At 35.0% G+C, this 22,528-nt stretch overlaps 6 protein-coding genes across 7 annotated transcripts; 2 read left to right on the forward strand and 4 right to left on the reverse strand.

Moving 5' to 3' along the window:
• Positions 1 to 2,828: 2,828 nt before the first annotated feature.
• On the reverse strand, positions 2,829 to 6,507 carry Ate1 (arginyltransferase 1). 2 transcript variants are annotated; one of them, XM_068289234.1, is made up of 8 exons: positions 6,262 to 6,507; positions 5,670 to 6,134; positions 5,434 to 5,612; positions 4,235 to 4,384; positions 3,942 to 4,123; positions 3,376 to 3,539; positions 3,160 to 3,314; positions 2,829 to 3,100 (listed from the first exon to the last, which is right to left on the reverse strand). In XM_068289234.1, the coding sequence occupies exons 1-8, from the start codon at positions 6,344 to 6,346 to the stop codon at positions 3,008 to 3,010; spliced, it is 1,473 nt and encodes a 490-aa protein (XP_068145335.1). In that variant the 5' UTR covers positions 6,347 to 6,507; the 3' UTR covers positions 2,829 to 3,007. The 2 variants fall into 2 exon arrangements, with proteins under 2 accessions (XP_068145335.1, XP_068145333.1); XM_068289232.1 differs by lacking the exon at positions 4,235 to 4,384 and adding an exon at positions 4,433 to 4,585.
• A 66-nt stretch (positions 6,508 to 6,573) lies between these two features.
• Positions 6,574 to 12,415, forward strand: Hsl (hormone-sensitive lipase). Its single transcript, XM_068290697.1, has 4 exons — positions 6,574 to 6,759; positions 8,122 to 10,498; positions 10,570 to 10,695; positions 11,485 to 12,415. Exons 2-4 carry the CDS (start codon positions 8,129 to 8,131, stop codon positions 11,560 to 11,562), a joined length of 2,574 nt encoding a protein of 857 aa, XP_068146798.1. The 5' UTR covers positions 6,574 to 6,759; positions 8,122 to 8,128; the 3' UTR covers positions 11,563 to 12,415.
• Positions 12,416 to 13,078: 663 nt separating this feature from the next.
• PCNA (Proliferating cell nuclear antigen) lies at positions 13,079 to 14,185 on the reverse strand. The gene is made up of 2 exons (XM_068289391.1): positions 13,996 to 14,185; positions 13,079 to 13,918 (listed from the first exon to the last, which is right to left on the reverse strand). Exons 1-2 carry the CDS (start codon positions 14,101 to 14,103, stop codon positions 13,244 to 13,246), a joined length of 783 nt encoding a protein of 260 aa, XP_068145492.1. The 5' UTR covers positions 14,104 to 14,185; the 3' UTR covers positions 13,079 to 13,243.
• Positions 14,186 to 14,293: 108 nt separating this feature from the next.
• On the reverse strand, positions 14,294 to 15,038 carry plu (plutonium). The gene is made up of 3 exons (XM_068289392.1): positions 14,985 to 15,038; positions 14,533 to 14,928; positions 14,294 to 14,465 (listed from the first exon to the last, which is right to left on the reverse strand). Exons 1-3 carry the CDS (start codon positions 14,989 to 14,991, stop codon positions 14,353 to 14,355), a joined length of 516 nt encoding a protein of 171 aa, XP_068145493.1. The 5' UTR covers positions 14,992 to 15,038; the 3' UTR covers positions 14,294 to 14,352.
• A 51-nt stretch (positions 15,039 to 15,089) lies between these two features.
• On the forward strand, positions 15,090 to 16,083 carry RpS18 (ribosomal protein S18). Its single transcript, XM_068289394.1, has 3 exons — positions 15,090 to 15,244; positions 15,445 to 15,630; positions 15,699 to 16,083. Exons 1-3 carry the CDS (start codon positions 15,242 to 15,244, stop codon positions 15,966 to 15,968), a joined length of 459 nt encoding a protein of 152 aa, XP_068145495.1. The 5' UTR covers positions 15,090 to 15,241; the 3' UTR covers positions 15,969 to 16,083.
• A 3,606-nt stretch (positions 16,084 to 19,689) lies between these two features.
• Positions 19,690 to 22,400, reverse strand: LOC137576046 (putative sodium-dependent multivitamin transporter). The gene is made up of 2 exons (XM_068288895.1): positions 21,132 to 22,400; positions 19,690 to 21,065 (listed from the first exon to the last, which is right to left on the reverse strand). Exons 1-2 carry the CDS (start codon positions 22,117 to 22,119, stop codon positions 20,248 to 20,250), a joined length of 1,806 nt encoding a protein of 601 aa, XP_068144996.1. The 5' UTR covers positions 22,120 to 22,400; the 3' UTR covers positions 19,690 to 20,247.
• Between the last annotated feature and the right edge of the window lie 128 nt (positions 22,401 to 22,528).

A 22,528-nucleotide genomic window follows, 5' to 3' on the forward strand; every position in this document is an offset into this window, starting at 1 on the left:
TTAACAGTAGTGTGAATTGATCATTCTTATGTACGAATAATAATTTTGCCATCTAAATCAGCATTTGTATTTACTTAATTCAATTTAGTTTTAAGTCCCATTCATTTGTCTCATTTTGGTAGTAAATACCTGATCAACCATTTGAATATACTTATCTAGCTCGTAAGTCTAATTGTAAGTATAAATACATATATTATAACATTAAGCTAGTTATTTTATTGAAATGAGTCTTTTCTTATACTTCATACTTCATAATTAAAGTACATATATTTCTATCAATTAGGAGATGTTAAAAATAAACAATTCAAATGAAGTAAATTTTTAATTACAATGCCAAAAAGCGGCAAAATAAATTTCTTTTAAATTTAAAATCTTCAATATTTAAATGTATACTATATAATTTTATCGAATAATAGAACAGTAGCGAATCCTCCAGCACAAAAATGCGAAAAATTCTCACCAAAACCGAAATTTAACTAATAAAATTTGTTAAATTTTGACATCCATTTACGAATTTTCCTTCGAAATCCTAGATTTTCCTCTTCCAATCAAGCTAGATCCGCCACTGTAATTGAAACTGCTTAATATTTATAAGTACATACCTACTTATCAGAAATTCATCACTCTTAGCAAGATAATTTTAAACATAAATGAATGAAATTAAGAAACCGAAAAGTTAATTAATCAAAAGAATAATAATTTCTGTAGTTGTTAATTTGCATGATTATTTGATAAATCGTATTCAAAAAAGTTATTTTTAACATCGTTTAAAATATATAAGTATTTACGATATATTTAATCAATATCTTTCGTTTATTACTTAAGATCCAATACTTAAGACTCTAGAACTTTTAGACCAGTTTGATAGAAAGTAAATAACATTTCTAAATTCAAAGTTTAATTACAAATTTCTCAATAAAAGTAATAAACTCTTATTGAAGGATACAATAAAATATGAATAATTGTGAACCCAAAATATATGTATCTAAACACGTGCGGGTTTTGGTGCGAAAAGTCAGTGTACCGTCAATGCGAGGTGTGCACTTTAAATAACTCAAAGACTAGCCAATGAATTTAGTTACATATTATGAAAATTTATTAGACAACTAAAAGTTTCACATTCTAAATTTTAACAAATTGGTATTAAATTTAAAAAATAAAACGTCTGCTGACCTATTGTTCAATAAAACTTGATTGGATTTTTAGAAGTATGATTAATGGAAGGTTTTCTTATACTTTTTTTGTTTACCAAAAGTTTTGTAAGGAAAAAACTAAGAAATAAGAAGCATAAATGTTATGTAAATAGACAATCTATTTTATTTCAATCTATGTTACGTAATAGTAAATTCCAAAATCAAATATAAATTCCAGACGTGACTCCAATTGTTTGTACTGAATGTATTCGTGGAATGCTCCCATATGCATTAAGTTTGAGAAGTTCTAAAAAGTTTTTGGGTGGTTCTAATAATATATAAATCGAACCGTTTGAACTGCATATCCAAATTAGTGACTAGTCATACAATTTTTGAAAGTCGTTAAAGAAATTACTGTGTTATGGAAAATGCTTCAAAAATTTGATGTCCTGGCATCCTTAACCCTTAAGAAGTAATTATTTTAGTTGTGGCAGAAAAGACTTTTCGTAAATTTGGTTTAAAAGTTCGTTAGCTTATTTTTTTAAAATCTGTATTTTAATGGTTGAACTATAAAGTACTTACATACCTTTGAATTAAAACTATTTTAATATTTTGCTTAATAATTTTAAGCAGAAATGTGCTTTCAATTTACTATATTTTTAAAGACCCACATAGACTCAAAACAAATAAAACTGAGTAAAAAAAACAATTTTAACTTAAAAGTTAACAAATGAAACCAACTAACTGCATAGAAGGAATCTCCCTTTTATTTAAATATAATCAAATAGAATACAGAATTATTAAAAAGTTTCTACATTTACTCTTGGTAAAGCCGAAAAATGGCTCAAAATGCAGAATTTCAAAAGTAAGTCGAGAACAGGCCTGCTTTTAATTTCGAAGCAACTTTTTAATAGGTAATATCAGAACTTTACTTTGTGTTCGGATTTAAGTTAATTTTTGATTGACTTTTTGTTTAAATCTTAAATACCCTTTTTAAATATTAATTCGACATTTCCAGATCAACAAAAAGTGGATGATGTCCCAAAAAAATCATTAAGTTTGGCCTAACAGTCAACATTTCATTTGGATCCTTTCAATTAATTGAAAGCTATACAAACAAATTCTTGCGGTTAGGTGAGTTTTTTAGTAGTTCAAACACCCCTCTCGACCATAAAATAACATGTTTAATTAGCGCACCTGACAAATGTGTGTAAAAATTCAGAGAAGCGAAAAGTAAAAAAAAACCGCACTCTTAATATAACTTTTTAGATTTCCTTTGCTGATTTGGCGTTACATTTTAATTGTTTAGCTAAGCAAGATTAGGTCTAATATTAGACACAAATTTTTGGTCATATATATTGACAGTAACTTTCCAGCCACGTAAAATTCAAGTCACTCAAAATATACCATAGAGCATTATTATCTTCGACGGTTCTCTGATTGTCTGTGTGTATATGAGTGTGTGTGTTGCCAGGTAATAAGTTTTATTAATGCATTTTTGCTGCCTGTTGTATGTTAATGATTTAGATAAGCTCCTACTATGATAAAAACCTGTAAATGAATTATCACAAATTGTTTAGAATATTTCAAGTAGTTGGCTCATCTATTAATATGACAATTTAAGAACTATAACAACGTGATAGACTATATTACTACATATTTAAGAATAAATTTAAGCAATATACATACAATTGATCAATTTTTACTGAGTATTATATTTTATAAAGCTGAATTCATGTTCAAAAACAGTTTTAGCTAAGCTTAACAGGGGAGAGAAATTTAAAAAACCAATTTTTGTTACAATTTAAAAAAAAATTAATTTTAAAAAGATATTAATATTATAACGTTATCTTTTTTTCTTTTTTATTCATATATCACTTTACGTAAATCATGCGTAGGGCACAGGTTTTGCCCACCAATTTGCTGTACTCAATAATCACATGGCGTTCACTATCAAATCCACAGAGCTGCCAAAGAAATGCAAATATTTAATCAATTTCCACCTAAGTCAATTGTTTTCACTGACCTGCACAAGACGACCGTAGGTCGTAAAGGATTTGGCATCACGCAGCAGCATAACATCATTCAAATGTTCTTCTTCCAAAAATTCATCAACATCTCTGACAGAGAGATCTGGACACAAACGTTGATACTTGCTTTCATCTAGTTTGTCACAAATATCTAAACGAATTGAAAAACTTAAATAAAATATGAACGATGATATTAATATAAACAGATTTACCTTTAGTTAGCTCTAGCCAGATATAAGTCTCGGGGCAAAGTAAATACGAGGCCGATAGTTTGCCCTTGTAACGCATTTTGGGACAGGAGTGTATATAAAATCCCATATAATAATACTTTAATTCTGGCACCTGGGCAGCAAATGATTGTACCAAGTCAATTTCTCTGAAAGACAAAAAAAAAAGTTAAAAAGTAATAGTAATTGCAAATTCTCTTTTGATACCAAAAACAAGTTTACAAAATGACGCCTATTTGGGACAACATTGTAATTTGTGGTTGTTGATTCAGAAATGGCCCATTTCCCGTTTAGCTCTTGTTTTCGAGATATAAATAGAAAGCCTAACTTTTTAAAGTAACTTTCCTGACTCTGAATCCTGACAATAGTAAAATGTCTTATGGAAAGTTAAAATGGTAAAAATAAATGTTTTAAGACCTTAAAAAAAAAATTCCTTTAATAAATTCGCACTAATTGTAAGCCTACTTTCTTCTAGCTATATAATAGTTTTTAATAAATGGAATTCTGTCTATTTTTTTAATCTTATTTCAGTTATTAGAAAGCGTATTTACCTCAAAGATCCATATGTTCCTAGTGATAGAAAACTATAGTCAGGATCATAGAAAAAGTACACAGAGCTAACTGAACTTGGTAATATATCGATTACGCCAACAGCAATTAGTTTATTATCTAGCCAGTATTGTTGATGAAATGAGCCATAGCCTTTATCTGGTCCATCTGATGGTTGTTCGTGCTGCAACAAAACAAAAATGACATTTTCATTTAGTTAAATGCTTGACGAAAAACAGCAAATGTATTAAACTTGAAATATATTTAAAGTTTTTGTCATTTTTTGGTTAGCAACCTTCATGGGTGAAACTTGCAGGTGATCCTGGTAGGCTTGACAATTCTTGGGCGGATCATTGTGTATGGTTGTCTGATATTTCTTGTACAATTCATAGCTCTCGGCGAGAGTACGTTTAAATTCATCGCCGTGAACGTTGACCAAACGCAACTGAAAACAGAGAAGGCATACGAACAAGTTAAAAATTTGTTTAATTACCTTGAGGGGGGAATTAACCAAAAAGCGCTGCATACTAGCTAGTGTAAGTCGTGCGGGATTATCATTATGAATGGCTATTTGATATTTGCGGTATAACATATGCACTTCATCCGAACAAGTGCGCTGTGTGTCTGACGAATCGACCAAAACTATCTGCAAGAACACAAACAGCACAAAGACAGGGGCGGGATTCAAACACAAATACATGCATACGAAAACATTAAAAACTCCATTACAAAATAAATACTTGAATTTGTACATATATATTCGGTAATATTAAAATGAAGGTTTATAAGTACCAATATGATGTGTTTAAAATGAATAAAGTCCAAAGACAGAATTATATGATTTATTGCCAACATGGGCTGCTTATGAATCAATGAAAAATATAATTTTGCCACTTAAACTGTTTAAATTTCGAAAACCAAGACCCAATTCTGGCTAAGAAGAACATTGCTAAATCGTTGTGTATTCTCTTTATCTGCAAATTAGTTTATTTAGCCCATATAATTAAGAATGTTATATACAACTTTTAAAGATCAAATTGTGACTAAACGCATTACAAGCGTTATCTTTGCTAAGGAAGTAGCGAACCCCTTTGCTAATGTGACTTTTATTAACATTTGATTTGTTTATTTACCAAGATCATTCAGGGCAAACAAAAATGCTTTACATGACCAATTCAAGCAATAAATTTGCTTCCGTCTGCATGTAATTCTGTGACTCACAGTCACTCGACTTATCTAAAAGGCTTTTTCATTGCTCAGGAATACAAATCGTAGCACTGGAAGAATACATATACATGGAAACTACGCTTTAAGATTTAAAAAATTTTCTATTTTAATGTCACTGAATCTAGTACACATTTGTTATTCACCACATTTAAAAGATAACATCATGCATTAGATTGATGGACTCAAAGGTGAACATAAACTGTATCATTTAATGTAGCCCCCTCTTCAAATGTCCTAAAAATACTTGAAATTGCCTTAGCTGCTTACCTTTAGTTTATGTTTATCCGTATCGCTGGCTGAATTCAAAAAGTCGCGCAAACTCTTCTCCGCTGTAGCAGATTTGGGTTTCTCTAGTTGTTCTGAACTTATTCCCAATTTGGCTTGCCTTCTCTCCAGGCGCATTTGTTTGGCCTTTTTACGGGGCGGATTCAAGCCAATGCCACCAGCTAAGGGAATATATTAGTTCACAGTTAACAAAGGAAGTTGAAAGAATAATGACTCACATTTTGTAGATGAAATTGATGATCCACTGATGGTGGCCGAGTCTGCCTTACTAAATTTTTCGCCAGAATGTTTTGCTTGGCTCTTCTTCTTCACTTGTGCCAAATTGGTGGCCACCTGCTCAACATCTATGGCAGTGGGCTTTCTATCAGGCAACTGAGGTTGTGGTTCGCTGATATTGACGTTACTTCCCTCATCACAGTTTGCATTTGCCGACGTCGATGTATCAAGGTCATCATCCTGATCCTTCGACTCTCTCTTGCCATCACGCAAGAATTTGGTGATGCGGCGTAATGTACGCTTATTGGACTTGGTCAGTTTAAACTCCAAGGCATCGCATTTGATGGTGTAGCAGGGGCAACAGGTTGCATCATTTATCGGCTTATAGCAGTAGCTTCCACACCGGCGCCATCCACGATCAATAAGATCTTGATAATCTTGACAATCCAAGCGATAAGCATGCATACCTTGAATGACGCACAATACAAAAATTAATTATACATATGTACATACATTATTTAAATGTAATGAAATTCACTGATTTACATAGGGTCATTGCACCTGGATAATTTAGTTTTAAATTCTTGTTCTTACCGTGAGATTTGCTACAGTTAGTCCCCGTGCAGTAGCCGCATTTGCTCTCCTGCTCGCCAAAGTACTGCACAATGCTAGCAGCCATTTTGTTCGATTTCTAAACTATTTTTGTTAATTTCCTCCAATTTTATTTCAATCCATTCTATTTGCACAATTTCCATTTAAGTGCAAAATTCAATACAAAAAAACAACAACAAATTGAACCTGACTGATATTGCGAAACTTTGCCACTATTTCCATCGGCTGCTCATTTGTGAGTCACACCTCGACTATCGATAAAAAGCACATTAATCGATATAAATATTGTTTTTTTTCACATCAGTTACGGCCTGCTACGGCGAAACAATTCGGGAAAACCAAAAGTTATTATTATGTTTACAATAATTTAACAATTTATTTAAATGGCTTAGTTAAATATGCACTAGTTTGATTTGGACACGCATAGCAGCTGGAAATACATGGAAACAGAGTTTCGATACGAACAGGACAATTTTTTGAGTAAGTTTCTTACATTCTACTGCGTATTTGGAATAGCAAAGTGAAAGTTTTTTTAATTTATTTATTGCACATACATATGTATATTTACATCTGTATTGCATTTAATATAATGCAAATGTATTTAGGGTACACGTAGGTAAATTATTAATTACACTTTTGCCGTTTTTAAAACATTGGAAACTTAAAGTTCACTGTACTTTCAAGTGTTTCCTTTTTCATTCGATACTTAACAATTTATAAACAATTGATCTGTTTGGTGTTCCAAATCAATGTACATTGTTTTGTTTTTTCCTTAATTATTCACAGAACTGTCTATACGTATGTACATACATATGTGTGCATATGTGTTCTGGTTTATTTATTTTCCCATTCATTGGACTGTGTAAGTTCCAACAATTGGATTGTTTATAAAATTGTTTGATGCTCTGTTCTATGAATGAGACACATAAATCCATCAATTATAATTAAAAGTTACCAAAGGTTCAATATTCGCTAAACTATGACTACACTTATGTACATACATACATAATTTTTAATGATGTCAGCAAACTTAATTACAAAATGAACCAATTTTATTTAAAAGTAATTTTATAAGATAGTATTAACAAATACAAAAACAAATGTGCTAGTAATGTCAATTGATGTTATGATCTTGTATCATTTTTTATTTATTACCTTCAAGTATGTAAGTGATCTTTATGACGCTTTGTTCCAAGTCCAAAGCATCTAGACTTCTTAATTGCCTCTATAAAAATGTAGCTTAATTTTAATTTTATGTTTTAAATATTAAAACCACAGACGGAACTTAAGGTCAACAGTCCGGACCTAACCTGCGGGATTTATATTTACATATGTACATATAATCTGTATATTTGTTGAACATATGTAAGTACACGAGATTGTGTTCAAACGATTTGCCCAGTTGTTTAGACTTTCTTTTCTTAAACTAGTTTATTAAGTTTCCGGATATAATAGAAATCTTTATTAGTGATATTTTTAATAGTGACATCAATCACAACATTGCGTATACTTGATATTGATTAAAAATATAATGTTTCATATAAGAAACCTCAAAATCAAATTAACTTTAAAAGTACAAATGCAATGGGTGATACTCTCATCTATCTTTAAAATTAAATTAATTTGTATTTACTCCTAATATAACTAATAGTCAGTCTAAATCTGAGCATGTCATCTAAGTCTTTTAGTTTTCAAGTTAAGGAAAGAAAAAAGCAACTAGTCTATATTTTTTGGCAAAGTAATGTTTATTTTAAATGGGAACATCTCCGCAACATTGATTAGTTGGATTATTGTATACACTTAATTAATAGCGCTTCCTCCCTCTCTTGGCATTCTTTTTAGTTCCACCATGATTGAGGCGCCGCCTGTTGAACTGGGCCATGCCCAGCAGCACAATCACACCAACCACCACCACTTTGATGACAATCTAAAATTGGCACACGAGGTGACCGAGAATGGCAATGGCAAAGACGCCAGCTATCTTTCTGACACCCAAACCCCCCACATACCCGCCGAATTGCAAGAAACGTATCGATGCCTGTTTGCCGCTTGCCTCGAACATTCTGCCTTCTTTGCCAAGGATCCCACAGAATTCGGTCAACGTTTGCATGCCGCACATGTTGCATGGCAAGATTTTATTGTCCTAGCCAATCGGTTGGTAATGCAAATCGAAGAATTTGCCCATGAATATGATTTTGACGCAGATACACCAGGGAATGGTTATCGGAGTTTCATTTATGTGACCAATGCCTGCATTTCGCATGGCAGTGGAATATGCAAACAACTTTTGGCCACACGAAGCACTCTCTTCTTCCGGAAGAAGTTCTATGTTAAAGAGGTGGAGGCTTGCTCACAGTTACTGTCTTCATTGTGCACTTGCCTGCAATATTTATTGATATTGCGTCAGTGGTCAGCTAATACGGGTGACCTGTTTGCCTGTGGCCATCATACGGCCGAGCAGCTATTCGAATTGGGTGACACCATCAATCAGTATTGTTTTTATGGACGTTGTTTGGGTTTCCAATATGGGGATTCGATTCGTGGCGTTCTACGCTTTCTGGGCATCAGCATGGCCAGCTATTCGGAGTCCTATTACTCGCAAGCGGACGATGGCAACATAGTGAAGACGACAAGGAGTCTTTGGACAAGTGGAAAGTATCTAATGAATCCCGAGTTGCGTGCCCGTCGTATTGTAAATATTTCGCAAAATGCAAAAATTGATTTTTGTAAATCATTTTGGTTTCTGGCCGAATCGGAGTTAATGCACAAATTGCCCAGCATTGTGGGATCGTCGATTAAAGTGAATCGTTTAATTGAATTGCCAGCGGAACCAATGCAACTACCACAACGAATGGATGGAGACGTTTTTATTGATATTCCCGTACCCAGTGCCCATTTGGGGCCAGGACTTCCCGTTTCGGTTCGTTTACTTAGCGCCAAGCGACGCGCCGGCATGCTCGGCGAGGGTCGTTATAGAGGTTGGCATAAGCCACTTAATGCTAGTCGTTCCATACTTTTTCATTGTCATGGTGGCGGCTTTGTGGCCCAATCTTCCAAATCTCATGAGCTCTATCTGCGGGACTGGGCGGTAGCTTTGGATTGTCCCATTTTGTCGGTCGATTATAGCCTGGCACCGGAGGCACCATTTCCCAGAGCCCTGGAAGAGGTCTTTTATGCCTATTGCTGGATGTTGAAGAATACTTCTATCCTGGGCACCACGGCGGAAAGGATTGTGTGTGCCGGTGATTCGGCTGGTGCTAATCTATCGATTGGTCTGGCTCTGAAATGTATTGAGCAGGGAATACGTATCCCAGATGGCCTATTTCTGGCCTATTGCCCCACACTTGTTAGCTTTGTGCCAAGTCCGGCACGTCTGCTTTGCCTAATGGATCCACTTTTGCCATTTGGTTTCATGATGCGTTGTCTGCGGGCCTATGCGGCTCCAGCTCAGGAGCAGTTGCAAGAGAATGCCAAGCATGTGGAGGAACTGGCTCAAATACGCAATGCCCAGAAGGCAATAACAAATAGTATTGGCAGTGCCAACTCAAGCCGGCGAACTTCAAATCTGGAAATCACTCCAGGAGCAGATAAAGATGGAGAAGAGGTGGAAGAAGATGAGAGCAGTGACACATTTGCCAGTGCCTCTGCCTCGTATCACAGCCAAACGGTGGAGCGGACTGATTTACCCAACACCGATGGCGACAATAGCTCCTGTGTCTCCTTTGAGGATGACTCACAGCCCATTGTTCACTATCCCATAGAGATAACGGCTGATATTCCCAAGGAGCCGGCATCAGCGGCCTATATTGATAGTTTTCTTGACAAATACCTCATTGACACGGCGACCAAGGAAGCCACAGAAGAGGAAGAGGAGCAGACTTTACCACAACAGCCACAATTGGCCAATGGCCATGTCAAGACTAATTGCTCCGATGAAAACATTTTGGTCGAGACGGGACGTGACCTTATTGCCTTAGACACACTGCAGGGACGTTGGCAGGAAGCAGTCAATAATATAACAAATACACTGAACCGCTACACACAATCCTATGAGATCCATGGCGGACATTCCGCACAGCAGGATGTACGCAATATGGATGCCCTCATAGCACGTAGTCCCAGTGAGGAATTTGCCTTTGATGTGCCTAAAGATCCATTCCTATCGCCCTATTGGGCTAGTGACGAGTGGCTTGCCCAGCTACCAGAGACTAAAATACTTGTGAGTGACTTAATTTCCTTCACCCCAAAAAGAATAGAATTTCAAATAATAACTTTTAAATTTCTTAATAGACCCTCAATATGGATCCCTGCCTGGATGACTGTGTAATGTTTGCCAAGAAACTTAAACGTTTGGAGCGTCAAGTTAGCTTGGAAATACTAGAAGGACTGCCCCATGGTTTTCTCAATTTTACAATGGTAAAGAAATGCGTTTACTCTTGAATTTTGATTGGAATATTCTACTTATAAAATGAATTAGTTAATTCATTCACTACACTTCTTAAAATGCTAGGCATATACAGTATAGAGTTAACCTTATAGCCCAGCATTAGAGGATTGAGAACCTATGACCCCTAAACTATGCAATAAGCAGTTCAAGAATTTGCTTATTTTGATTTAATTCTGGAGTTTCATGTGGATAACAATTATTCTCAAAGCAGCTTTTAAGTTACCAGGCACCTTTCCACCCTATTGCATACATTAGGAAGTAAAGCTTACCATTGTTTATTCCTAGATCCGATTTTGTAGTCTGGAGATTTTAGCAAGATTTTTTAAAACTTTAAGTTTTTAGACACTTTATTTTAAAGTTTGGAAACTAATCAGATTTTATTATAGCTAGCATTATTATTTGAAGTATTGAGTTTATTTGTATTCCCAATGTAAATCCAAATCTTAATCATTGTCCTTTTATGTGGAATAATCCCAAAGAACCACCTCATGGTACTATGATGATATTTCGGTTTGCTTTAAAACATAATGTAAAACAAAATTTATTATATGTCAGCTACAATAATGGGAAATCATTTAAGCTAAAAATTACTCTTGGCTTTTAGATGAATCACATCGATTTCTTTTTAATACATTCAACAGTAAAAGCATTTCAATATGTAGTACTCAATATAAACTACATGCATAATTTATAAAAGATTTGTTTAACACATGAAATATTCCATTAATAATCAAAGTATTTCATTTTTATTTCAACAGCTCTCTAATGAAGCTATGGAAGGATCCAAACATTGCATCAGATCATTGCAGACGCTGCTCCAAGTGAAAAATAACTAAGAGACCATAGGCAACGAATGTGAGTTTACTTCGAATCCCAGTGCATGATGGCTGTTCCTCGACGAGTTAGGATTAATAAGAAGTGGTTACCACTTGAACTTGAACCTCCCAAAAAAAATAAAAGTGGAGAGGTTTTATTGTTGATATATAAATTTATATAAAGTTTGTTATAAGCAGGAACAATTTATTGTTACTGATGATGAGCACATTTCTTGCTTTATTATATATACATATGTATATAATTTATATTTTGCAATCTCACGCGTTTTTTATACACAGCCATTTTGGTTTTTTTTTACATATATTTATAGAATAAGAATTATGTATGAAAAATTCATAGGATAAAGCTTTTATTAGTAAGACAGGCCAATAATTGAAAACGAAAAAGTATTCGAATCGTGTGACATCACGTTCAATTTGATATTATATTCGAAATCCCCAGGCACAATGTTCCCAATGTCCCTTCCACGTACACCAAAAGCTGTTTAATGCAAACTCGATTTTGTGCCTGCCATTTATGTAATAAATAATATTTATATTGATAATTACAAACAAAATATAACCATTTGTATTTGTAATAAGCCTTTGTTCTATATTCTCGAATAGTCTGTCCACATTTTAGGCAACTATGGAGGCTAAAACAAACAAAAACAATATTCTGGGAATATTATTTCCGTTTTGTTTTCAACTCTGTGCTATATACACGAACATATTTATACTATACTATATATGTATATTCCTAAGTGCATTTTGGTGTTTTGTATGATATGATTTATTGCTTCTTAAATATACCTATATTGTTTTATCTATGCCAACTATCTTAACCAAATATACCTAATATCCTGTGTTAATGCTTCTTATTGTTTTATTGGGGAAGATATTTATATATATATATATATATGATCATACGTCGCTTATCTTTTCAGGATCTCATCTATAGGAGGTTTTTAAACATTACTTTTCCATATGATAAATAAATCGTAAAAATAATGAGTCAAAACTTCTAGCTTAGAAGTTTATAAATACTCCTACTAATTCTGTACTATTATAAATTTGTTTTCAGTACATAACCCTCTACTTCATGAACTTCTGTGCAAGTGAGAAAAAAAAAAGTTTTTTTTAGTTTTTACTTCATAAAGAGCCATTTATGACTTCCGCCCGTATCGAAATATATGTACATACTTATGTATGTAGAATTATTAGAAAATTTTGGCAAAGATTATTCAAATGTCAGTTAACAATATGTGTATAAAATAATAACTCCCAGCTTGTTTATATCTGCCCTAAATATTTTTGAAAATTTGTTTTTGTTAAGCTATGTATGTACATACATACATATGTATGCCCTCCTTAAAAAATAGGAAGAGTAGATCATTAATAAAGAATGACAGTCGCAAGTGCCAAAATATCTCCAATGTCAGCTATTAATTTAAGTAGAGCCATCAAAATTAGGCAGGTTCATCTAAGTCCATCGCTTAAACCTTTTAGTAAGCACATTTTAAGGAAAATTAATTAATTTAGGGTACATTGATTGTTTTGCTTTTATTGGAAAAGAAATTTGTTGGAGTGTTGAATCTTAAAAGATAGAGGTATAATGCTTATATTTGTGGCAAATGGGATGATGATGCGGATGATATAAATATGGGTTATACAAATAAAAAAAATACAAGACACTCTATGCCTATGTCTCATTGTCCTCGATCTTGGGCGCCAGGTAGTAACGAATGTAGCCCAAATCTTTAATGGCATACTCTACAACAAGTGGGACATCGGCGCACATGGACAGCTGAACTTGGGTAGACAGCGGTGTGGCCTTGGTGAAGGCATTCAGGTAGCGACAGGCAAAGGTGAGAGTTACGGGCTCTTGCATATCAATGCTGACAGATTCTTCTTCCTTGTCAACAGAGCCAGTTTGCGCCAGTTTAATGTTGGCGGTGCCCACATCACCGCTGGCTGTGAATTTGACGCCCTCTTTGGTACAGCAGATGACCACAGATTCACTGAATTGAGCCAAATCACGGCAGATGCGGGCAAATTCCATGGAAGGCATACGCACCACACATGAATATTCCGTTTCCGGAATACCCAAATGCTCTTGATCAAGGTTCATCAATTTCATCTCATAGTCGGATACCTTTTCTTGGTTGGCAGATTCAAACATAATGGTCACAGTGTCGGCATTATCTTGAGCCTTCATCGTAACATTGTCTTCGTTGTTGGCGCACTTAAGAATCTTGGCCATGCTGCCCAGATTCATGCCCATGGAAATGTTACGATCACATCGGAACTTGTCGAAGCCATCTGATCGTAGTGTCAATGAGACCAAAGACACATGAGAATTGTCCATGGCTTGCAACTGTAGGATGAACAAAGGTTATTTTTTTTGATTAGCGAAAATGGTTAAGATTGGGAGTGCTTTAAGATTTAAATTACCTGAATTCCGGAATCGCTGCAATCAAAGGTGCCCTCAGTGAGCAAATCCTTGATGGCATCCAAAATCTTCTTCAGAATGGTAGCTTGACCTAGGCGTGCCTCGAACATGGTGGTTTTTTGTATTTATAATTCGTGTTGCTGCTACAAAGGTTTAAAGACGTGTGACGATTTTGTCCCGCAAAAGAATTGTTGGCGCAAGAAATGCGCGGGAAAGGGATGTGCAAAGCCACGATTGGACAGTTCCCGAATTATCGATATCATTTGCCGAGATGCCAACTTGTTACACCAGTGTGGGGTATTTAGTATTTCTTATAAACATTTTTATTTTCTTAAATAATTGTATTACTTCTTTGGATTTTATTTATGGTAGCGGGGTTTACGTTGTAAGATTCCAGTCGGTTGAGACGAGTGCAATATTTTTTTCGAATTTGCCTTGTTCACCATTTGTCTCAATTCATTAATATCTAAACCTATGAAGAAAATGTAGTTAAATTACTTTATATTTCCCTACTTAATAAGGCTATCTTTTCGACCTACCATGGACAGTTTGTAGATCATGAGCACCAGCAGGATCCAGCTTTTGAAAATGCAGTTCGAGGGTATAGTGCTGTCGCATCACGGCTACAAAAATTGCCGGTATAAGCGAGGACAAGTTAAAATCCTTGTATGAACGCCGACGTAGCAATTCATGCACCAGCAGCAGATGTCCCCCGTACGTAGCCAATGTAAGAGCATTTTGACCAAAGTAATTCACAGCATAGATATTGGCTTCCAAGTCGAGAAGGGTACGAGCACACTCAAGTCGTCCCATATAACAAGCTTTCAGCAGGGCAGTGTTTCCATAATGATCAACTTCTTCAATATTATACTCCTGGGGTAGGGAGCAAATGATGCGCAAAGAAACCACATCATCCTGAGCAACACAACTTAGAGCTGGAAGAAGGATATTCGATTTGGTATAGGTATGAATTTTATAAAAAGTTTATTACCATTCATTTCAGTTTGCAAAGCACCGTTACATTGGCCAGTGTTACCAAGTATTATCAAATATTTCATGCGATGCGGTCACTCTAACCCAGGGCTGCTCAAGCCGACTACTCATATCGATTGTCACTTATCGATAGTTTTGCAGCCCTAATAATAAATCGGAAAAATTGTTTCCTTTCTTTTTTACCCGTGGTGCGTGTTCGACACGTTGTTTGAGTACTGATTTACTTGCATTAATTTAGAAGTGCAAATCATCAAAATGGTACGTATCTAAAGCCTAAAACAATTGCCATTCAACGACTGCAATGGAGGAGAATAGTTTTAGCAAGTGTATTTAATTAATATAGCCCCTGCAGTTGTTGGTTGCCTTAACCTAACCTCCAAATCAATTGCGACCCTCGCATGGTTGTGTTAAATGCATTTTTCGGCCACATTAATCAATTTGTTTATGTTTTCTTGCAGTCTCTCGTCATCCCTGAGAAGTTCCAGCACATTCTTCGTATCATGAATACGAACATCGATGGTAAGCGCAAGGTAGGAATTGCCATGACTGCCATCAAGGGTGTGGGTCGCCGTTACTCCAACATTGTCTTGAAGAAGGCCGATGTTGATTTGACCAAGCGTGCCGGTGAGTGCACCGAGGAGGAGGTAAGTTAAGATACAAAAAAAGCACCAAATTGAAATAGATAATCTAATTTAATTGTACTGTTATACAGGTTGACAAGGTGGTGACCATCATCACAAACCCCCTGCAATACAAAGTGCCCAACTGGTTCCTTAACAGACAAAAGGACATCATTGATGGCAAATACTCGCAGCTGACATCCTCCAACTTGGATTCCAAGCTCCGTGATGATTTGGAGCGCTTGAAGAAGATCCGCTCCCATCGCGGTCTGCGTCACTACTGGGGTCTCCGTGTCCGTGGTCAGCACACCAAGACAACTGGTCGTCGTGGTCGCACTGTCGGTGTGTCCAAGAAGAAGTAAACTGTAGCATTTGACGTCGTCTTTAAAAGTGAATTTGCTGGATATGTTACTTTTTTGCTACTATCAACAAACAACATCAACAAGAAAATAAATAAAAACAGAAAAAATTCCATAATTCTGTGGATTCTGTCTTAGTGAACTTCCCCCCAAATGAAAATGCCGTAGTGAAAATTTTGTGAATTTCGAAATCTCTTTTGTGGGCTAAAATGGTGTAATCAAGAAACAAAATATATATTCCTGTAAATTTTGAATTAACCAGTTTGACAATACTTGCGTTATAAGGAATGAACGGTAGTGTAAAGGGACTGACAAATGTAGCTTAACCTCAAACGTTCCTTTGAATTTCCGACCTATTGAAATGCCCCTTCATCGACTTCTTAAATGCTGTTTCTTTATTCAAAAAAGTGAATATAAATATTTACAGTTAGTTTATGAGTCTAATTGAGAATATTTTAAGTAGCCACATAGCAAATTCTAATTCTGTGGAAACTTTTCTATGTCTCTGACTATAAATCAAAAGGCAGGAACAAATTGTTCTTTTCGTTGTAATAAGATTTTGGACGAAGTATAAAAAGCAAATAATTTTTTTAATTTTTTACATTCATTTCTTATAATTTTTTTTTACTCTTTGTTCATTTAGTTTTAAATTCCTTACCCTTAATGCTCGGAAATATTTTTTCATTCATTCTAAGAAGTTTTTAAATTAAGAGAGTCAATTAAGATTAGGGATGTCTGAATTATGTAGTTGAAAGATCATTTCAACATTTTTTTACATTGCAAAATGCATCACAATGAATGGCAACAAACTTAATCAATTAGTTTTAATGATACTCAGCATTAAAAAAACTATAAGGCAGGGCCGAATATTGTTTGAATTTGTAAATCCTAAAAGTATGCTACGAATAAGTAGCTGAGCGAGTTAGGAATTTGCTGCATAAATATTGGGTTAAGAGAAATAATAACGAAAGCCTTTTCAAACGGTAATAACAAAATATTAATCAACACCAATGTCGAAAACTGATACCGGAAGCAGTTATTTATTGATATTTACCTTTTAAAATTTGAACACAAAGATTTGATTAACATATTCAATAAAGGATCTTTCCCGTAGGTATTAATTTTTTTTTTTATAATTCAATTAATAAGATTTATTATAGTCAAGAATCTTTCATTCATTCAATGAAGTAATATTCTATATTATTCAATAATATTTGGTGAAGCCCAAATATATGGTAGGTACATTATGCTAACTTTGGTAAATTAATGAATCACTGGCAGGTCAGAAATCAACTTCCTTATCTTCTTTAGGTGCGATAGGGAAATTGATTTTTTTTGCTTTGCTTATTAACCAGTGATAACAAAATTTCGGAATGGTTGCGGAAGAACAGCAGAGAAATGACCTTTATGGAATAATATATGTACACGATTGCTCTAAACGATCAAAGCAAATATCATCTGAGCAAGTATATACATATGTACATACATATATATGTATAATTCTTTAAACCTAGTATCACGATGGTGATACTAACCCATGACAATTGGCCGTGTCAGCATGAAAGTTATAAATAAATCAGTATTTTTACCTTTTCTGTCTATTCTACATTTCGTTTATACCGTGTAGCTATGAAAAATAGTAGGAATATTGGCCCACTCTAGGTAGAAATTCAGTTACAAAAATACTTTAAAAGGATTTTTTTTAACTGAACTTCATTTTAATGAGTAATTAATCAATTGAAAGAAATGAATGGGAAGAAATGTATACAATTCTAATTAAAACTCTACGTTGTTAAGAACTTAGCTCAGTTATTCTACTTTATTGCCAAATAAAAGGATTCACATTTTATTTGTTTATTGCTTTTAAATTGTTTTGAAGAAACACAAACATTTTTGCTAGAAATTGTTTTGTCAGCTAGCTCGAAGTCTGTTCCAATGATTAATACACCCAAACGGAGCAGGTTGTCTGTGTAGCTATTTCAGGGTCCGCAAAGTTCCATCTTCTTTATTAAAAAAACTTCAGAATTGCAATGGACTTACCTTCAACGCTTAAACTACATACATACTTGGGAGTTGTAACTAAAAGGAAGCGAAACAATTTCTTAGCTTTTGTAATTTCCCACTGTGTTGCCAATTGCTTGAAAGTCTAATCCAGTATAAAAAAAATACTGTAATAAGAATTGTGATTTTAATGTATTGGATACAAAACACTTCCAGGAACGGCAAACAAACTTTGGACCCCTTGGATGCGTCTCTAAACAATACAATTTACAATAAGTCATTAAATTTGTTTGTGTTTGTGGGACTGAGTCGTATATCATTTCACTTATTCAATCAAACTCGATTCTCTTATTCATTCTCATTCAATTCATTTTGAAGAATATCTACAAGAATTGATTTTCCTGTCATTTCTAAAGCTCTCATAAAGAATTTATAAAATTTTCAAATTGGTTCATCAGTCAAGTAATTATTTAGTTTTTCTTATGGTAGTTTGAACAAACATGCGACCGCTTCGGTCATTAACTTGAGCTGATTAAAAGGGTTATAGTTATGGCATTATTTATACATACATACATACATACATATGTACATAGTTGGTAAACACGTTTCATCGTTTATCAGTTTTGCAATTTTTCTATAGAATTCAAACAGTGATAAAACTACAAAGAAAAGCATTTTACAGCTCATCTTTAGCTGAATTGGATAGAAATTTTGCAACAGGGTATCTTATGGTCGTAGCCCCCATTAAAAGAACTAAATTTGCTTCTTTTTTTGGGTTTCTTGTTTCCACAGAACTTTCATAAATTATGCGCTTTACACGAGAGGAATTGGCACTCTGAACTCTCGATGTTAGACGAAAACAAAAACTTTCCACTACCAAAACAAATAGAAATTTGAGAACGATCAATTAACGATTGACGGCTCCAATTGAATTGTTGATCTATGCTAGGAAGCATTATTCATGTGTTAACCTTTGTGGCAAGCAATTTAAGTAATTTGCAGCTCTGACAACGCTTTCCAATGAATGGGACTTTGTACCCAAATGGCGCAATGACCAAACAGAAGAAGTTATGAAATAAAAATAGAATCTTAACCAAATAATAAGGTGAGGTGAGCTGAGGTAGGGGAGAAAGCACACTTGCTGATAGCGTAAAAATTTGCTTATCGAAGCGAAGCTACTTACTTTACTCTAGACTTGTGATGAATATGTTGATTTTTAATGTATAGTCATGGCTTTTATTTCAACTGCGGCCAAAACACTTGAACCCATTTCACGTGTTTGTTAAATTAAACTAATTTGTTTTTCTTCTTAAAGTCAGCTGTTGTTTTATTTTTGCTTTACAAATACGTATAGTTAATTATTGTTCATTGATTTCTTACGTCACAAAATGCACAATTTACAATATACGTACATATATATAAATATTTCGTAACTAGAAACTTGGATGCAAATGAATTTCAATGAAGTGTAGTAAGTATATATATAATCATATGTGTATGAGGTAAGATAACCTGACTCTAAAATACCCTGAAATTCTACAATATTGTTTAAAAATAATTACACAAAAAATTTATAATATAAAATGGTAAAAAATTAATTTTTTAAACTTAAATTTTAACAAATATCAAATATTAATTTTATAATTGCAAAGAGCACATTGGCTGATAATGCTCATTACAATATTTATAGTTTTTTTTTAAACAAAATTCTTAAGTGTTTGACATAAAATTATTTTAATTTTTGCCTCCAGGACTTTTGGTTATTTTTGAGTGAAATGAAGAAAACTATTGACAAATCGCAACTTAAATAAATTCAAGGTTTTTAAATTTAAACAATTTCATGTATATTATATGAACATTTCAATTTGCTTTCAACAAGTTTAGTTTATATTACAAATCAGATTCAGCTGGTTATATTTAGCTACGAGGTAAGTTTGTGTGTTTTGGTTGGTTTCGTTTCTTGTAAAAGTTCATGTGTATATATATCATATTTATCTATATGCTGTGTATATAGTTAACAATTAAAGTCATTGCAAAATGGAAGACTTTCTCAATGCGCTCGCAGGTATACAAATAGGTCACACTGTTTACATGCAGGTACGACCAACAATTAACTTAAACTATAATTATATTCTCTATATATATTAATGTTGCTAATATTTTCATTTTCTATCTGCTAAGTAACGATACCAATAAAATGTGATTAATTTAGTTTCGCCCCTCCAATGTCATGATTTTTGTTTAAATAAATAAATTTTGTATGTAGTCTTAGTATGTAGGATTATTTTATGCTCGTCACATCACAATTTGGTGGATGGGTAAGCTTGGTTAGAGTCTCATCCTGGGCAGCTTGTAGACGCTGTTGGTCCTTTCGTCGCCAACGACGCGATAATATTGGTGCAAATAAATCATAATCCAGTTGCTTTTGATATTTATCCAAATAGATTTGCGAATTTTCGGCCCATTTGAAATGTTCAAGAATTATGCTTAAGAAATATCCAACTCCCAAGGTCAAAAGGAATCCAAGGACACAGTACCACAAATAGGAGAGTCTATAGAGCCAAAAAATGTCCTCGGATTCAGTGGGATTTCCACCTGCCAAACTGCTTTCTGTTGTGAGGCTGTGAGCTTCGGCTACTAGGGTAACATTAGCACAGCCCGCCGTACTGAAACCCAAGGGCTGGGGCTGCGGCTTGGATACACCGAAACCAATAAAGAAGGAGAAAGCTAAGCCAATCGCGAATCCCCAGAGGACTCCGCGTTGATTTGTTCGCGTGGTGCATACACCCAGAGTAAAAATTGCCAGTAATGGGCCCCCAACTACACCAAAAATGGTCAGAGACGCTTGGAGTACATCACCTAGAGAGCCGGCAACAAAAGCCAATCCGATACATAGTAGTCCAAAGATGCAGGCCACTATTTCAGTAGGCAGCGTAGACTTGGAATCGATTAAGGTACGTTTAAAGACTATCTTGTACAAAGGCTTGAGGTAATCCTCCAATGTTACAGCTGAGAGAGATGTCACAGCAGAAGAGATTGTCGATAGACTGGCTGAGAAAATTCCCGAGACAAAGAGTCCGCACAGTCCAGGATATTGACCTGTCGCCAAAGACAAAGAGATCATATTTATAATTTGGAAAATAAAAACAAATATGGATATCTTACCCATTGTATCGACAGCAAAGAGCGGCATGAGCTGATCGCCGTTCTTGATACGTCCCTCCAGCATTGGATCACAATCTCTGTAGTAATAGAATATAGCCAGACCACTGAAAATGGTGCTAAAGCTCAATAATCCAAGAATGGGCAAGTTCCACCAAAGCGCTGACTGAGCACTCTTCAGATTGTGGACACTCAAAAGGCGTTGAACTTGGGTTTGATTGACACCATAGAGTGATAAATAGGTAACGATGCCGCCTGTGATCAATGACCACCAAGTGTGACGTACCGAGAGATCCAACGAAAAATCAAGAAACTCGACACGACCTCTTTCCACAGCCACCTGCCAAATAGCACTAAATCCTCCAGCTTTGACAGCGGATACAAAAATCACAGCATAGATGGCGGCAAACATTAGGAACGATTGAAATACATCGGTTATCAGGACCGCCTTGAGTCCTCCCAATGTAGAATAGAAAGTGCAAACTAATCCAATCACCAATATGGCCGTATTCCTTGGCACTCCACTGACTGCCTCCAGGGCTAGAGCGGGAGCATACAGAACAATGCCCATATAGAGAATCATTTGAATGGTAAAGGCCAAGGAGGCGGCGAGACGTGTCGCCTGACCGAAACGACGCTCCAAATATTCGTAAACACTTGTCGTTCGCATGCGATAGAAAACCGGCAAAAATATATAAGCGGCAATCGGCGTGCTGACCCAATAGGCAATGTTTAAGACACAAATCATTGTGCCAAATTGATATGATTCATTCGAGACGCCCATTAGGGATATTGCTGACATGAAACTGGCCATCAGGCTAAAGGATACCGGAAAAGTGGTCATACTCTGGTCTGCCATTAGATATTCCTTTGTGGTTTTCTGTTTGCCACCTGTGTAGCGATAATAAATTCCAATCAATGCGGATATAACCAGAATACTGGCCAAAACGGCCGTATCCCAGGCATCAAAGGTTCCTCCACTGGCAGGCATTCTGAATTTTCCTCCCTCTCTCTCTCCCACTCCCTCACACAATATTATTCCAATTGGATGTTGAATTAAAATTGATTTTTTCAGAAATCCAGTTGTTGTTGTTTTTATTTGTTCGCGCGTAATGACCTTTGCCGCTGTCAGTGCTTCTTAAAGTGTGCGCAAAGTACTCAACTCTCAGAAACACCAGCGGAAAAAAACACGAACAGATTTGTAAAAAAAAAACAAAAATCATCCGACGCGAAAGCACACCTCACACGCAAAGTTGAACCGTTAAATAACAACTGATTTCACCAGTCAGCTGTTCTCAACAGTGTGTCCATATTCTTTTAAATTCAAAAAATACATCACGCTGCAAGCAGTGCTGCCAACTTAACTTTAGTAAGGCAAATCATTCAAAGTAACTGTTAGT

The sequence above is a fragment of the Drosophila tropicalis genome, unplaced genomic scaffold, assembly GCF_018151085.1.
Source record: "Drosophila tropicalis isolate 14030-0801.00 unplaced genomic scaffold, ASM1815108v1 contig_593, whole genome shotgun sequence".
NCBI lineage: Eukaryota > Metazoa > Arthropoda > Insecta > Diptera > Drosophilidae > Drosophila > Drosophila tropicalis.